This window comes from Ambystoma mexicanum, chromosome 12 (genome assembly GCF_040938575.1).
Source record: "Ambystoma mexicanum isolate Mex_15411 chromosome 12, UKY_AmexF1_1, whole genome shotgun sequence".
In the NCBI taxonomy this organism is placed as follows: Eukaryota; Metazoa; Chordata; class Amphibia; order Caudata; family Ambystomatidae; genus Ambystoma; species Ambystoma mexicanum.
Window position 1 is genome coordinate 897,550,159 of NC_090936.1, and position 18,216 is coordinate 897,568,374.

General features: G+C 47.9%; 1 protein-coding gene across 3 annotated transcripts in view; it reads left to right on the plus strand.

The window, feature by feature from the left end:
• The window catches only part of TBC1D15 (TBC1 domain family member 15), a 1,818,951-nt gene that overhangs the window by 1,756,492 nt on the left and 44,243 nt on the right, over window positions 1–18,216 (plus strand). For all 3 annotated transcript variants that reach the window (XM_069629387.1, XM_069629388.1, XM_069629389.1), the window contains one exon: window positions 16,233–16,319. In XM_069629387.1, the coding sequence (XP_069485488.1) occupies window positions 16,233–16,319 (87 nt within the window). The remainder of the gene's footprint in view (window positions 1–16,232; window positions 16,320–18,216) is intronic.

An 18,216-nucleotide genomic window follows, 5' to 3' on the forward strand; every position in this document is an offset into this window, starting at 1 on the left:
CACGCTGCTTTCTCAGGCCCTCCCTTGGCCTCTGTCAATAACATAAACAGTATTCAATGCACTAAAATAACAAATTCAAATAATAAGCTAAAACAACAACCACTACTTCATCTCATTCCCCCACCCGAAATGTATTATATTGGGCACAGGAATCCGAGCTGTCCAATTATATGGAGCCCCTACTTGTATATCATCTTATCGCAAATGAACAGTATGACGCAACCTTCTCTCCTATCCCGGAAAGGATCCCACGCTTTTACTTCTCTCTTCGCATTCTTATAACAAAATCTGTATACAAAATGAAACCTAAAACTATAAAAACTCACACTCCTCTGCTCAATAGCACACCCAACTCACTATTCGTCCACACTCCCCCTCTCTCATACACTTCACCCACACTATTTCCCCGTTCACCCCCTTGTTGTTGTCACCCGAGCTCCTCCAACGGCCTGCACCTTCCTAGAAACCGTGCCCCGCTCCAAAGAGCAGACAGGAATTCTTTTAAAACGGCTCCTTTACACCACTGCCCGTGCATGTTTGGGACTGGGCCCTGCAGGCGGGCGCGGCGTGTTAGGGAGATTTATCATGTTTATGCTTCATCCCCTCTCCTAGTTGGACCCCCAGCACTTTTTGCTGGACTTCTGGACCTTTTTCTGAAATCCTGAATGAGTCTGTCCTTTTTCCACTCTTCCATGTCTTTTGGAACTCTGTTCTTTGTATTTTAGCTGTCCTAAGGAGTCTATTTACCTCCATAACACTTAAAGGCATCTGTATTCTACTATTGCAGCACACAGATCCTTATGGGCAATGTTGCTGAGGACCCTTAGGGTCCTCCTTTGAGATTATTTTCTCTAAATTCGAGTAACTCCAGTTTTTAGAATATCTCCTAAAACTTTATAGTATAAGAGATTGACACACGCCACCTTATGTGGAGTGCCAAGGGGATACCTAGTATCCTCCTTCTCTCGGCTCCTGTGACTTTTTTGTCACATAGACAACCTCCTAGTTATGGCTGGTGGCAATGGATGTGTTCTACCAACTATTGTGGAATAGGGGCACCCAAGTACCAACTTGGGGCCTCCCTTCTTTTTTCACCATTAGTAGCATGGTTGTTCTTTGTTACCCCTTCTACCATTATTACATGAAAAAGGGATTCTATGGTTTCTGTTTCCTTACAAAAACGACAAAAGGCCTGAATATTTGCAATTTGTCGTTTTTTCAATAGAAGTTCTCGTGTTGGAAGTAGATTGAGTCGAAGTTGCAAGAATAAGTCTCGAATCTCTTTATCCGGAAAAATCCTCAGATATTTCGGGAGATGATTGATCAGCGTTATCTGGCATCCACAATTTAGGTCCATTTGGTATTGACTCTTTTAAGTGCAGCGTAGCTATCGAGTCATTTAACATTATTCTTTTTTTTAGCATGTTGTGGACGTAAAGTCAGCATTTCCATCGAAATCTCTGACTTCTTAAGCTGTTCTTCCATTGTACTTTTCCAATCGTTCAGTGCGTGATTATTAGACGATGCAGCATTCGTATGCAGGATCTCATTAGCTGGAATTTGGTCTTCGCTCTTTATTTTTCTGTACAGATCAAGTTGTTAAGTAGAAGGAGGACATTAAGTAGAAGGAGGACATTTTTCTCCTGGTTATCTAGCTTCAGTGGTTGAAATAATGGTTCTAACACAGTAGTTAATGCGATACAGGTTTTGCTTTTATTTGTGCTAGTGCTGGGTTGTTTTTCACATTTAATTGATATGCATCGAGTACGTTTGAAGGCAATTGTGTGCCTTGTTTGTCAGCCGATACGTGTTTCGACCTATGGGTCTTTATCAAGGCTATTGTCAAAAGTCTCTAGCCCCCTGTGGGGTCCTGGTCTGCGGTATGGGTGCTGTCCTATAGACAACAGTGGCTCCTGTTGGGCCCTTGGCTGTGGCATATATCATAGGTCCGATGCAGCATTAACTACTGCGTTAGAACCATTATTTCAACCACTGAAGCAAGATAACCAGGAGAAAAACTTCCTCCTTCATATCATACCAATACAAATTATGCAAAGAGCATTTGCCTTGTACATGTAACCTCATACTTTTCCAACTTGGTTTGAACTCTGAATGGGTTTTTATGGAAGTTTCAGTTTTCCTAGAATCGTTGAATTCCCAATCCCATTAGTCATTACTGTGATCAAGGCAAAAGCTAAGGGCACAGATACGCTTACTTAGGCCTGTGTATCCAAAATACAAAAATATAGAGGCCCAAATGGTAAGAAATTAAAGAATGCATTATAGGTCAGTAATGGCAACTTCAAATAAGCCGATGTCTACACAAACCCTGACCTCTGACCTGGCAGATCAATAAGGCCCCAGGAAGAATTTGTATCTGCTCCATTGAATTTATTTTAAACAAAGCAGATGTCTCTTGCTACAAGGGGCAAGCAAGCCAAGAAGCTCAATTTTACAGTAAAAATGTGTACCAAATGGAGGTCACCAGGGGGCACGCATATGGCAGCAGCTTCAGCGTAGCTCTCCCCTTCCAGGGTTCGACATAGGCGGATTGAGTTCCTGCCCTGAGGCCCCTCCCATCCAGCATGCTATCCCCCCACGGGGATGAGCATCAGAGGCATTTGGGGGCGAATATGTGGGTAAAAACACCCCGCCTGTCATGGCCACAAGCCCCAGAACACAAAAACCACACCATCTAGAGATGGGGGCAATGGGTCACTTGACTCACTTATGTCCCTTTGGGACTCATAAACACAGGGGCCCTGGCAGGACTCAGACCTGGCGCCAGGCTCATATAGAGATGTGAGCAAGAACACTTTATTTTAGTGCAGGAGTGCTTTTACTTTATTTCAGTGCCAGGAGTGTTTTTATTTCACAAGAACTTTCCAGGAGCTGAAAGCCTTTATTCCAGAGAGCATCCTCATGTGCTGACTCATCGGGTTTGGCAGGCAGGCTGAACCTGGTGGGCGTGGCTTCAGAAGCCCAGCTATATAAGCTGCTCCATCCTTAAGGCCGGTGCTTTGCGTTACTGTGCACTCGCGTGCAACGAGATGCTCACCGCCACTTGGACCAGTTTACTTACCTTTAAAACCAGGCGTTCTCCTGCATACTCACCTCCAGGAAACCAGTGCTTCATCGCTTCATCTGCAGACTGCTCTCCTGACATCCAGTGATGTTGATTCCGATGCTGCAGCACGGCACTCCGCATCCACGAACTCGGACCGTGTGAAGAAGAAGAAAGACAAGGTTAGAACACAAGTCCTAGGGCCGCGCCGCATTTGAACCCTGCGCGCCCCTTAGTTGACAACTTACCAGCTACTATACTGCTGCAGCTTCGTTCCTCATTCCCTCCGGCTGCCGCCTCGAGATCTGCAGCTTCTGCCGGGCTGGCAACATCACCTGCAAGGGAAGAAAGCAAAAGAGCAAACATCAAAAGTGGAACGGACAGCAGTACAAAACAACGAACTTTACAATACAACAAAAACAGACGAGGAAAGACAAAGGCAAACAGGAACACTTACCTGAAGTATAGTGGCTTAGTCACAGCAGGACTGGACTACCACGTGCAAGGGACCAGTGAAGGAACTCGGTCCAGATCGTACAAGCGCCCCTGCCAGATGCAGCAGGATGGAGTGCTCGCCAAAACTAATCAACAGGTGAGCTTTCCAGGGACAGCGCATCCCACGGGTACCACGGTTTGGGAGAAGGGGTCTGGAAGGGGATCAGGTGCACAAGCTGCCATACTCACGCACCCTATTCTCCACGCAGGAGCAGTCCCGAGCAGCATCACCTATTACCACCAGTCACCACATAAGCGCAGAGGGCGAAGCCCCCGGGAGGGCTGCAACCGTGCCCCAATGCCTCCGCAGGTGAGCGTAACACCGCTAGAACGGAGAAACGATGGAACACGCAACAGCCCAAACCGAAACCGTTACTCGACGGGATTCCGGCACAGTTGGGCGAGACGCACATTGCAGGGAGGAGCCGGCACATGACGGACAGCGGAGCCGAGTGGAGCGGGAGGAGAGGCCAAGCCGTGCTCGCACAGTGGCGGCGTAAGGACCCCGCCATTGCTCAGCTGGGCACAGGCGAGTTTAGGAGTGCCGGTCCGCCTGGGGGACGGGCCCTTACCAATAAAAGTGGCATTGGACCGTGGGACAGCTCCAAGCTGCAGGAAGAACCGATGGACGGACAAGAGGGCAATGAAGAGGGACCCCCCCCAGCCATAGTCTGGGTGGCCGGCGTGTCCGGGAGAGCCGGTCCACCTGGGGAAGGGGTTTCCCCCATTGGAGAGTGGCGCCAGGCGCCGGAGCGAGGGCCCGCTCTGCACCTTAGAGATCATTGGCATGCGGAGGTGCAGGTATAAGGAACAAGGTGGGGAGAAGCTGTGCTGGACCCACGCAACCCACGCAAGGGCCCCCCACAACCTAGTTGCGCATGCGGGAGACCCTGGAAGTAATCTGGTGATTAGAGGTTCCACCAGGGGGACCCGGCCCCAGGAGAAGAACAAGGGGACACCCCCCCACCCACCCCAGTGGCAGCACATCCTGCTGGTGGAGGGTGCCACCGCAAGCAAACACAAGGCACAACTACAGGGAGGAAGGGGTCCGCCAATAAGGCTAGACTATCCCAGACTTCCCCTCCAAGAAGAGAAGTAGACATGGCCTAACCAGGAGGGTGATCCCCATAGACGGGCCATAGGGGAGGCATCAAACCTCTTTGGGTGAGAAGGGATCCGCAAGAAGGATCAGCGACGCTCGCCCAGCCGGGGCCTGGTCTGGGCGGCACAGGGGTCACCACCACCCCCCACAAGGCGACACAGAGGAAGGCCTAGGAGGAGAAGTGGTAGACCCAGAGTGAGCACGCAAACACTGGAAATACAATTAAAGCCAAGTTAAGTGGGGAGCCTCTGGAGTCCAATCCATCCAGGGGGCCCAGGCAGAGGTGAGGACTCCCAGACTCATCCCTGGGGTGGACGCCCACCCCAGACGCAGAACCACCACACGGGGAGGAGACAAAGAGACAAAGAGGACGCCACGAGGAGGGATGACCAGAGTAGTGTATAACCCCCCGCCTCCGTACTTCCGGGAGAGATTAAGCGGATCTGGATAGGGTGAGGGCCCCCGGGTCTCATTCCTGGGGTGTGTGCCCGCCCGGCTAAGACACCAACTAGAGAGGGTCCCGAACCCAGGGGGAGAACACAGGATTTGACAATAATTGTGCACCCAAAACACAAGCGGGGAAGAGGGGACAACGGCGCACAACCCCTGCACCACAAACACCCAGTGGCCATGGGTGGTAGCCCTAAAAGACAGCAAAGGAGGCGAGGGACGGCGGTGGGGCCCTTGGAACAGGTGAAATTGGGCCCCAACAATAACAAGTGGGATAAGTCGAGGGGGATTGGACACTGTGTTCCCACCTCCCTCGCACAACATAGACTTTGGACTGGCGCATGGACCGGGGGGCAAAGGTGAGGAAAGATGGAAAAGACAGCACGAAGGAAGAAGAGTCAGGGAGCAAGCCCCCCCACCCCCCTCCGCCAGCCCCACGGTGCTCTGCCAGTGTCAAGTGATCACGGCTGAGGTGAAGGCCCCCAGGAATCATTCCTGGGACGTGTGCCTGCCTCAAGAGGGGCCAAGCATTATGGTACTTCACGTTTAGAGGGGAGAGCGGAGAGGGACAAGAACATTCCCACCTGAGAGAGGGGTGGAAAGGATCACTCCACCCAGCTGGCCCTTACATAAGAAAGGCACCATCAACCAGGGGGGCGAAGATGAATGAGCTGGAGGGAGACACTGCAGGAATTCCATTACCGCAAGCTCATGGGGAGCCTCGGCAGGCCAGATCCAGGCATAATGACAGATCTGACATTGGAACAGGCGGAAGACTCAGTGTCCACAAAAAGAGACTTTGCCACTATATTGCAGGAAAGAGACACAAGAGCAGTCATTGGGCATAGGTTTGAGAAAATGGGCCAGAAAGTGGATAAAGTTGAAGATTGGCTACAGGAACTGGAGGCCAAACAATCATCGATCGACATCCTGGAAACTCAGATCAACACCAGACTGTCTGCCCTTGAAAAGAAGGATGAGGAGAGGGCCCTGCAGGTGGACGATTTTAAGAACAGGAAAAGGAGAAATAACCTGCGGTTATTAATCTTTCCAGATCGCGAGGGGGACACAGAGAGGGTCAAATTGTCAAGATCCATGCCCCTGACCCTCTCAGGTATAACATCCCTCTGGGAGCAGTGGGGCTAAAGCCCTTCATACTGGCCCCAAGGGCCTTAAAACACCATCAGAAACATACATGGAGTCAGTCCTGTCACCTTTGGCGACAGGCTCATTATCAGGAATAAAGCAATACAAATTTTGGACCGTAATCCAACATGGAGGCCTCTTACACAGCTCAGTTCTTTAGAACCAAGCCATGCGGTCTAGTGTTTTGGATGTGGCTGAGCCTGGAACTACTTGGCCTGGAACTACTTTACTTGGGCTATTTAAGCCACACCCAAACAGCAGAACATGCTTCGCGTTCTTCTGCACTCCTGCAGCGTAACGATTACCGTGTCCAGCTCCTGCTCATCTGCTTCTCCGGCGGCCCGATCCTGAAGCTCTAGATCTGGATTCCATTAATAACCTGGAAGAACAAGAGCAGCATTAGCGGGCAAGAACACTTACCTGTGAAGTAACCGGTCTTGAATCCATCCTACGCTTTGCTTACCTCGCCCATCTCCGGAGTTCACCGCAACCTGCAAAGGTAAAGAAACAAGGACAGCATTAACAAAGCACTTAAGCAACGCTTCGATCGCTCATCACTCCGGAACATCACCGCAACCTGTACAAAGAAGGGAAGAGAACACAGGTTAGCAATTAACACCAATAAGCAGCGCAGTGCTCCGCGCATCAATAAGTCACCGTGGTCTTCGCATTCGGCACTGCAACTCCGAGATCGCAACCATCCCTGTGAAAACAAAAAGAGACATTGTTAGGGAACAGCGTAGTGGAGCAAGACGCAGAGAAGACAGAGAAAACAGAGGAAAAGAAACAGACAGAATAAAGACGGAAAAGACATTATAACTCACCTGGAAGACAGCAAGCAAAGTCAGAGTCACAGCCTGTCTCGACCCGACATAAGTGCACACAGACCATTGAACCAACTAGGTCCACGGAACGCCTGCACCAACCACGCGCCCCTGCACAGAGACGCAGGACGGAGAGTTCAACGCACAAAAACCTAAGGTGAGCAATAACCCCAAGGGAGGGGATTTGGACCAGAGGGGGTGGGAGTCCACCCATCACAGAACCAGTTTAATCCTCCATTCTCCTGTTATAGGTGCTACCCAACATCTGGGACATGACCAAGCAGAGAGCGGTCCGGGATAGCGCTTAGACCTCCATCCAGTATCGTGTGGCGCCCCCGTAAGCGTAACACAAATGTCAAGTGGTCAAATATGTGATCTTCTTCCAGTTCGGGAACGATGCAACAGCTGATCCCACTATTGATAGGGCACATAAGTCAGGGAGCCGAGCAGAATGCCCTCCCTCCATCCTCCTCCGCTTCCACTACTACGCTGAAAAGGTGAAAATCTTGGCGAAAGCCAGGAAAGCCAACACCATTACATATAACAGTGCGAGAATAACGATCTTTTAAGACCTTTCTGCGTTCACTCTGGCCAGACGACAGATGTGCGGCCCACTGACACAATGCCTATGGGAGAAGGGAATCCGATATAGATGGGGTTACCCCTTCTCGCTCACATTCAAATACATGGACCAACGATCACGACTGGTCTCCGAAGATGACATCAAATGGGCAATCTGAGAGTATGTGGACACCGCAGAGGATCAGAGACAGCAGCGAAAGAGAAAAGCGGGAGAGGGAGCATGAAGGACAGGAGAAAGATTCTGGGATCGAGAAAGTTCAAGAAACTGAACACTCCCTCACCTCCCCACAACGACAGCCCAGGAAGTTCCAACGAGTGAGGAAGGACACAGGCTGGGCAAAAGGAAAAAGTGCCAGCGTATGAGCCATGGGCTGATTCGCGCCCCTGGCTAATAGCAAGTATTTGGGCGGGGGCGGGGTGTAAACTGTAGAGTGAGATGTTAGAGAAACAACAAATAACATGGGGGACGGGGTGCTGAGGGGTCGAGTTTTGGATGGGTTGGGGGGAAAATGGGGGGCTTTACTCACATGGTGTTCATAAGGTAGGGCCCAAAAGAAGAGGGCCAACTGGTGGTCCAGTCAAGCACCAGGAATGGTCACACTTTTTGGCTGGGCTCTGGGGGAGGGTGGAAACGGGGGGGAAGGGGCTAGAGGTTTGGTAGTTGGGAAGGGGGGGCAGTTGGGCACAGGTTCCACCCAGGGGGAGAGGGTGGTTCAGGGTGTGGCTGGAGCAGTGTTGGTGGTTTCGAGCATGCATCAAGCAAGCCCCGGTTATAGGGCAATGGCAGGGTGAAACTGGATACAAGAACATCCCAGGGATAGATAGTGAGGTCGGGGAGAGAGAGAGATGCCCAAGCATTTAAATGGCCGATCAACTGCCCGACTTAGAGATCAGCTCTCTAAACGTCAGGGGAATTAACTCACCTACAAAGAGATCCCTCCTGGGTAGAGAATTCAGGTGAGCAGAACTAGGTCTGCTCTTTCTCCAGGAAGCCCACTGGGCGAGGGGAAAAAAAAATAGGCATCTGGGGCAGATGACCTAGACTTCAAGATGGAGACTTTGATTAAGAACCTGGAGGGCCAATTTCTGTTGATAAGAGGGGAATTACAGGGACCCCCCCCCCACACATTGGGAGTGATCTATTGCGAGAGTCAAGTACCCTTTTGGGAGGGGGTCAGGGACAAATTGAGACTATTTGTGGAGGGTACTCTTATAGTGGCAGGGGATTTCAACATGGTACTAAACCCCGCTAGAGACGGGAAAAGAATGTCATCACAGACAACCGCGGCAGCAGACGATTCCACATCACAGAGTTTCCTCAGAATTAACCACGACCTGGGGGTAGTGGACACACTCCCTAGCTTGGCCAGGGGGGATCCCCCTTATACATATTACTCAAAAATCCATGAAACTTTCTCAACGATCGACAATATCCTGGTGGAATGTGCCCTACTGGCCCATACACAAAATCTAAGGGTGTACACAGTCCCTTGGTCAGATCACGACCTAGTGCGAGTCACGTTGAGGGGGGGTTGGGGTCGCTGGCGAAGGGAGAGGTGAAAATGTAACGACGGTCTTTTGAAAGACACGCTAATAGCTCAAATGGTGCTGAAAAACATAGAGTACTTCGAGTTGAACGATAACGGGGAGGTCAGCCCACATACCCTAGGGGATGCATTTAAACCCACTATTTGCGGGGTCCTAATAAAAATAGGGGCACAAAAGAAAAGGGAAAGGGAGCTCTAGTAATAAAACGTACGAGAAAAAATAGCGGGCATCCGGTTGTTCCACCAGCCCGGAGTAGGCTGTGGCCCTAGACCAGTACAAGACCCAATTTAGGAATCGTCTGTTGAGCAAGACTGAAAAGAACCTACTATTCCTCAAACAAAAATATTATGAAAAAGAGGATAGGGCGGATAGGATACTGTTGTGGAAACTAATGGAGGCCCTGAAAAGTAAAATCGTTAAAGCCCTGAAAACCGATGAGGGGGCACTGAGTTATGACACCCGGGGCATAGGGGGTGCCTTTAAGCAATACTACGAACGACTGTACACATCAGAGTTCAATGGAGTTGAGACCCTTATAGAGGACTTTCTAACAAAGTTACCCATACTGGGTCTAACGCAAGACAGTGCCGAAAGACTGGAGGCCCCGTTATCGGAGGGAGAAATTGTCCAGTCAATAAAGGCGATGAAGGGAGGTAGGATGCCGGGGGAGTACGGTTCTCAGTAAGGTCTTCAATGCAGTTCTCGAGGGGGCAACCTGCCTGAAACAATGATGTCGACCATTATAGTGGTATTACCAAAGGAGGGTAAAGGCCCAACAGAGTGCTCCTCCTACCACCCAATATTCCTATTGAACACGGATGTCAAAATCTTAGCGAAGGTGCTCGGTAAGAGGATGGAGGGGTTCATGCCTACCATGGTGCACAGAGACCAAGTCAGCTTTATAAAAGGGCGTCAGGGGTCGGATAATATCCGGAAGACCATCGACCTAATGCACTATGCCCAAGAGTCTGAACTCAGCCTGCTTTCCCTTGACTCTGAGAAAGCCTTTGACAGAGTGGAATGGAGGTAGTTGGCAGTTCTCGTACAGAAAATGGGTTTTGGGGAACATATGAGAAAGTGGGTGGTAGCATTGTATAGGGCTCCTACGGCGAGAGTGCAAGTGAATGGGGAACTGTCGGCCACCTTCAGCCTTTCACGGGGTAAGAAACAGGGGTGCCCCTATCCCCTTTAATATATGCTTGCACGATGGAACCCCTGGCGATAGCCGTGAGGAACCACCCAAGAATACAGGGACTCAAAGGGGTCAGGATGAATTCAAACTCTCTCTGTTGGCGGATGACATTTAGTGTACCTTGTTGATTCCCCGTCGACACTCCTGGTCGTGCTTGAACTAATAGACACATTCAGAGCCTTCTCAGGCTTCAAAATGAATAAGACCAAAATTATGTTGCTGCCTCTCCGAGCAGTTGACCCGGTCCTGGACCCAGTGAATAGCTTTCTAGGTGTCAAGGGCGAAAAATTAGCAATCCAATACCGGGGAGTACAAATGACCAGAAACCTGGCGGCCCTGGCAACAGCTTACTTTGACCCGTTGCTATCCACCATTAAAGCAGACTTGAACCAGTGGGGCAGCATGATCCTATCATGGTATGGGCGTATGACGACGGTAAAGATGAATGTGCTACCGAGACTCTTGTACCTGTTCACAGCCCTACCCACGAAGGTACCGGAATCAACCTTTAAAGAACTCCAGATAGCAGTGAAAAAATTCATATGGCAGGGCAAGACCCCAAGGACCAAGCGATCCACACTTACCCTCCCCAGGGAGGAGGGGGACTTTGGCCTCCCAGACTTCCGACTATACCATAAAGCAGCCCAGCTCAGGGTGTTATTGGAACACATGCAGGACGAGCAGGGTACGTACTGGACCTACCTAGAGGATGACACTCACCTGGTCAAAGTGAGGGATCTGTTATGGGCCCCACATACAGACATACCAAGTAGACTACTCAGTCATCCCACCCAAGGAGTACTGTGGTCCCTGTGGAGAGGGGGGTGTATGTTAGGGAGAATTATCATTTATGGCTAATTTCCCTCACCTTGTGAGTCCCTCAGCAGCTTTGCTGGATTTCTGTTTTTTTTCCACCTGGTAAGAGTGTGAGCCTTTTCCCCACTCTTACATGTGTTTTGCCATGTGTATTTCTACTGTTTGTTTGATCTTGGGCTCTGGAGCTACACCACTCCATGAGCCCCCACTTTCTGTGTGTTACACAGCACAATCAGTGCAGTGACACAGGGTTGTCTCTCACTGACTCAATTTTTCTGGGGCTGACTACTGTCCCCCAGAAACATGTAAAGTTACCATGAACTTTATATAGTCACTTTAAACTACAGACTCAGTACACCCCCATTTTACATGGAGTACTGGAAAGGGCTAATTCCTATCACTTTTTGTCTGTGCCTCTCTGAGCTTTATTTTGCTCTCTTAACACTAAGACTTGGCTTGTGGTAGTGGTATCTACCCTAACTTTTCTACCGCGATTATACTATATAAACCTAGTACTGTTTTAGGCTATTATATTAGCCTCGAACTTAAACCTGCTTGACAAAATACTTTTTATGTTGGCTCCGGTTGGGTTTTATCGCCATTTCTTTTTGTTAAAGTCCTGCTTGTGTTTTACTTTACGCAGCACATCAGGTTTGCCTCCTTTGTTCGCCGACCTTTGGCGGGCTTCTCTCCAGAAGCCCTCCTTTGGCATCTGGGTGTCTAGGTGGCCTGAACGTGAGGGAGGGGTTTAGTCACCCCTTGCACAGGGTCTCCTTGGAGACCCAAGTCGCACTTTGTATCGATTGGCTGAGGTGGTAGTCCGGGCTGGACAACCCCCCTGCTGTGTGATTGACAGCCAGGCTGTGTGAATGGGAAATTTTTTTGGCATCAAAGGCAGGTCTCTTGAGCTGGAAGTCAGAGTCGGCACTGGAACAGCAAGGAACCGAAGAGAAGCGGAGAAGACGACGGCTGCTGCAACTCCCGAGTCCCGGTGAAGCCCTGCTGCAGTCCTGAGCTATCTACCCTTCAACGACAAGAGAAGCTCCAGTCCGGAGTCTTCTTCCCTTGAGCCTGGTGGGATCAACCAGCTCACCTTCCACAGGCAGAGGATCCTCCTCTTGGTCGAAATCGCTGCACACAGCTGTAGTGGTCGGATAGCCATCTGAAGAGCCTCTCCTGTTTTAAAGGAGCACACCTTTTATTCACTGTTGCTTTTGCTGCTGCTGGCTTCTTCCCTGGGTAGTGCAGGTCGTCCTCCTTCTGGTCCCCATGACTGAAGCTTCAGGAACTGTGAGTCTACAGGAACTACCAGAAACAACTGCCATGGCACCAGCTCTTCTTCATACGAATAAGGTACTGTGTCCGACTTCGAGGAATTAGAGTGAACCCCTTTTCTCCTCACCAAAGGCTTGTCCTATCTTCCTTCCCTCTTATAACTTTTGCTTCCCTTTTGACAATATCTAAGTACTCCTAGCAACCTCGAATCGTGAACTGTTCTAACCTTGTGATCCTCGACAACAGGACCCGTGTCCCATTGACACTGGTGCAGGCCTATTGACTTTTATCTACGTTTTAGAAAGTGTCTCTTGATTCTATCTGCCTTGACAAAAGTATTGCCTATGATTTTTGTCCCCAACTCTCTTGTGTTAATTCATGTGCTAAGTGTGTTTGACGACGGTAACATTTTTGCTCGTGGGTATGCTTCTCTTTCATAAAACCGAACTGTCGTTACTGTCAAAAAGTGATCAGCTATCAACCACCAGTAACGTCTTTGTTTCACAACACTGGTCTGTCAAATCCAAAGGTACTTACCTTGAATTGTTCTGCACAAGGGAAATTGGTTGTGTGTAGTGTATTTGAAGTGTGGTTTCCATTTAATAGAAGTGAAGTGTTTTATGAACAGATGGTTTAAAATAAATGTACTTTTACTTTTTAACCAGAAACCTTGAGTCAGTGTTTGCCTGGTTCACAGGGATTATAATCCTTTGTGTAATCTTGACTACTGCTCATTTGCTCTTGAGATAAGTCTGGCTGCTCCACTACTGCTACCACTGTAACTGTATAGTACAGGCTTGTACCAAAGGTGAAATTGTACTACCACCAGTAGTCTTAATCTTGTGTAGTGGTCCCTAAGGGCACTGCCCAGGATTCTGCCTAACAGGGTAAACACACACAGAACCTATTAACATGGCCCTCCCCAATGGTCTCACTCTGGAGTCCTGTTATAAGAGTGGGAGAAAGGGGGTTTCCGTAACTCGTAAGTCTGGTCGGAGAAAATGCTGGAAAGGGTGGGACAGTTGTTCCAAGAGGGAGAATTCAAATCTTATGAGGCAGTAGTAGAGGTCCTGGTAGTTGGTAAAATAACAGTATTTGAGTATCTCTGATTGCTCAGAAGTGGGGAGTAAAATTGAAGAGACCACTAACCCCGTTCGAGAAAGTATTACTCGGTCAACACGCGGAAAGGGATGGTGTCCAAACTGTACAAGGTTATGAACATCAGCAACAAAAAAGATAGGCAAGGGTTTCAACAATACTGGAATGAGCTAGCGGGGGAGGAACTCACAGGGCAGGTGTGGGGTAAGATATACAAGATAGCATTTCATGAGAACCTCTTCATGGCTGATATGGAACATACTCAAACGATGGAATAGAGACCCTCTCAAGATATCTCAGATTTTTGCAGGGGCTTAACCACTGTGCCCGAAGGGGTGCAGCCAGATTGGTTCGAGAGGACATACATGGTGGTACTGCCCACGTGTACAAGCCTATTGGGAGAACCTACGGGGGTGGATGGCGGAGGTCATAGGGGAATCACTCCCGCAAGACCCTCTGCAGTTATTGGGGATACCTCCAAGAGATTCAGAGACATATAGGTACCCCAGAATATGGAAGACAATGCTGCGGGTGGGGAGGGTGGCTCTGGCCCAGAAAAGTGCAACTACCCGAAACAAGAACGATTGGTTGAACAAATTGAAAAATATGTTTCTGATGGACAGGCTGACGGCACTGGTGAATGATGAGCTGGGCACATTCAGAACGGCCTGCTACGGGGTCAGACAGAAATGGGGATGGGATGTGTACTAGGGATGAGGTGATCCCGACCCTTCAAGGAAGGGGGGTGTGATGGCGCAAAAAGGGGGCTAGAAGAAGGAAGGAGAGTTCCCCGGACCAGAAAGGGGCAGTGTCGAGCGGTCGATTGGGGATAAGTGGCTCCTGACTGGCCCAATGCTATAACAGTCTATTGCCCAGAAGGGCAGTATGTCTAGTATGAATCCAAGGACTGGGAATATTGTCCCCGGGAGGGGAGTCCAACTCACAATGGAAAATCACAGAACTGTTTGATTTAAGTTGTACTAGAAATCATCTTTGTTTGTTTGTTAAAGGGAGGGAGGGGTGAAGGGGGAATGTATTGTTTCTGAGGACTGGCAGAGCTTCAAAGTGATATGTAAACGTGGTCCTTGTTCCGAGAGTTAAAATGCTAATTAAAATTAAAGTAAAAAGAAATGTTTACCAAACAATTCATTTTAAAAGGACCATGGAAAATACATTTGAGTGATAACTTTGGAACCTTTGTTCTAGTTTAAGAGACCGATTTAGATTCAGTGTGAAAGGGAGAATTGCATGCAGATAAAAAGGATCTATTACAATGCATGAATTAATATGTTCACATATTTAAAGAACTCTGTAATGCATGCAGTTACAAACCCCAAAATGTCGTCTTTGGATATTGAATATTCTTGCAAATCTGAATTTATAATTATTATCATCACATGTTTATAACAGGAATTATAAGGTAAACACATTTTCCAGTCCAATTTTTCTAAGGTTCCTTTTCATTGGTCCTCACGCTGGGTTTCTGTAGAAGTATAATAATGTCACAATCCTTGCAACTGTCTCTGTGGCAATTCTTCCCAAGAAATGTGTGACTAAGCCCAAACCCAGCCATTATACTATACTGACACTTCACATGTCTGATGTCATATTATTCTTTATTTGCATTTTCACCCATCCAACAATATTACTTTTTGTGTGTTTTCTTTCACAAACTTGGAGTGTAAGCATTCTGACATCAAACCCATTTTGCTTTCATCCGACCTTTCTCTATTTCATACATGCTTAAGAAAACTTGTAGGGTATACATGTTTAACATCTCTGTTAAAAATTTGAGATGTAATGGAGTTGTAAGTTTCTTGATATAATACAGAATGTAAGCTTTGTTATCCAGCACTTTATTATTCACAACGCAGCATTCTAGATGGTGGAGTTCTGCCATATAGAGCAGAATTATAATTATAATTGTTCTTTTATAACCCACTTAATACCAAAGATTGATTTTTAAGCACAGGATCGGGATCCAAACCTGAGTTGCACTGCATCGTCTTGCTTCCAAGATGAACATGTTGCCCCTGAGCTATACCCCCTCACAGTGTTATCCAGACTTTTTTTTTTAAAATATGTTTATTTTTGAACAAGGCAGGAAACATTACATACATTTGTAATCGACATTTAGTATGCAGTAATACACAAGAATATTGCTTCCCCTTCCCCTCTCAGAGTTCATTTAGTAGATCAGTCTCCCTCCTCTTGTTCTCGCTCCTGCGGGAGCGGGCCAACTCTCCAAGACCCTCCTGGCCAGTTGGGGTTTATATGTTAAGGCTGGAAAGTCACGGTCGAATTTGAGGATCGGGTTCCAAATGTTCTGGAAGCGATGGAGAACGCCCGCCCCGGCCGCAGTCACCTTCTCCGCAATGAGTACATCCCACAGTTTCATCCACCATAGGGGCAGGAGCGGGCCCTGTTATCCAGACTTTTAACTCTGTTCCTGTCTCTCCACTATCCTGAATACAGACATTCTGCTATCCAGCATGTTTTGCTTCCCGGCACCATTGATTCTCTGATGGTGTCGGACAAGAAAGATTTTACTGTTTTTGCATTGTAATTATGTGTTATTTGAATAATCTTTATTAATGTGTTTGCTGTTGTTAAATGTGTATTCAATTTGAATCCTTTCAGCACATTAACGAACTATCAATGAAACTGGATGTTGACGATGTGCTTTGTAAAGCAGAAGCAATTTGTTTGCAGATGATGAAATGCAAGGTAAAACTTATGAATTCTGAATTTTGCAAATAATAATAATAGCATGTATCGGTTGTGCAAGTAATTTGGTGACGTCAAGAGTGACGTGGGTGGTGACAGCGGGAATGGGGATGTCATTGAACGCGGTGCAGCATGCATAGGGCAACACAGAAGCAGGTGCAATTCGAGAAGTCCCATGGAGGAATGCCCTGAAAGGGGGGGTGAATAGTTATAGTAATCAGGTAGATTGTACAGTACGGGCACAGGTTGATGGGTGCAGGATGCCTTAGGGCATAATATCATAGGGGGACTTTGAGCAATATGTGAATAGTAGAGGATCCATTTTATTGTAGGGCCACATCAGGACAGCATTTTCGCCCACAGCTCATAATAAAGGGCTGCAAGCTTTGGTGACTGCAGTGTGTTTTTTGAATATTCAGCAGAAACAGTGCACAGAAAAGTTTGCAACACTGAAGTTTCCCAGGAGAACACATTCCCAGTGCAGTCGATCCAAGAGATACTTTTGATGTCAACAAGCTAGGCAGTGGGGTGCGTGAGAGGAATTGGCAGAGAAATAGAAATTAAATACAGTTAATTAAAATCCAGCCACGGTGTGGTATAGTTTTTTCAGACTACATTTGGCAACGAGGAATGAGAAGGGAGCTGGGGGGCCAGAGCAATGGGGTAGCAGTTATGGGGCGCGTGACAGGGAACCAATCAGCAGAGGAAGGTTTCGGTGTCGCTAGGGTGCAACATTGTAAAGTGTCCTCGCTGATGTCCGCAGGGCTAAGCATTGGTCAGACTTGGTGTGCATGTCTTGCCCGGTGCCATCTTAAGATGCCATATCCAATCAGTAGGCAGCAAGGTATCCATTTGTATATTGGATGTTGCCAACCACTGGCAAACAAGTGTGTATGATCAGCACAATCACATAATTATGGGGCATTGTGGGAAGGTTGGTGACCTCACGGGGGATGTTAGTGTAATTTGTGGCCGAAAATTGTATTGCCCAATCATGGTCACTTAACATATATTTGTATATAGAGGGCTGACTTAGTTTCAGTAATCAGCACCTGTGACCTGCCCTAAAAATTTAACTAAAATGTTGTATGGTAATTTTGTGTATAGAATGTGTAGCCTCAGTGGGCGGCGTTGAGAGCTAATTTCATTGTTAAGTTCCACTGGGCTGTGTGAAGGCATCATGAAGCAGATACAGACAACAGGTTCACTTTTGACCAACAAAGTTTTATTGACTCAAAATGTAGGGTTGGATAAGGCCTAACTTGTCCTGTACTAAGGTGGGATTTCCCTACCTAAATAAACTAAGGATAGTCTTTGTCAGGAAATCCAAAGCAAAAGTTTGTATCCAAAACCTATACTTGCCGTCACGTCTAACTGTACAATGTGTAGTGGGATGTCAGCAACAAAATAAACTGTGTTCAAAGTAAAGTTCAGAGCTTCTTCCAGCTCTTGGCTTGCAATCCTTGCAATCAGCTTCCCTTCCCCAAGTTCAAAATTGTTCAAAAGGTACAGGGGTTCCCTTCCCCAAGAGTTCAAATCTTCCAGTTTTTCAAAACAACACAATTCCCTGGGACACTTCCGAGCTCTTATGATATTGTCACTTTTCACCATTTTGTATAGGCAGTTCAATTTCTTAGCTTCAAAACCACACAAGAGGTTGTTATGAAACACAAGCTTCGTTATAGGTGATTTCAGTGGCTTTTCCATACAGAGGTGCACTTGGTCAAGGTGCAGTTGCCGGACCACAAAGTCCACCCATTACAGGTCATGCAACCGATACCTCTTCTTGGTTGCTTTTCCATCAACTCTATGCCACTGGTTGCAGTTGACAATGATGCTTGATTCATTCACCCGTGTCACACTCTCCTGACACTTTGTCGTGGCTTGTTTAGCCAAT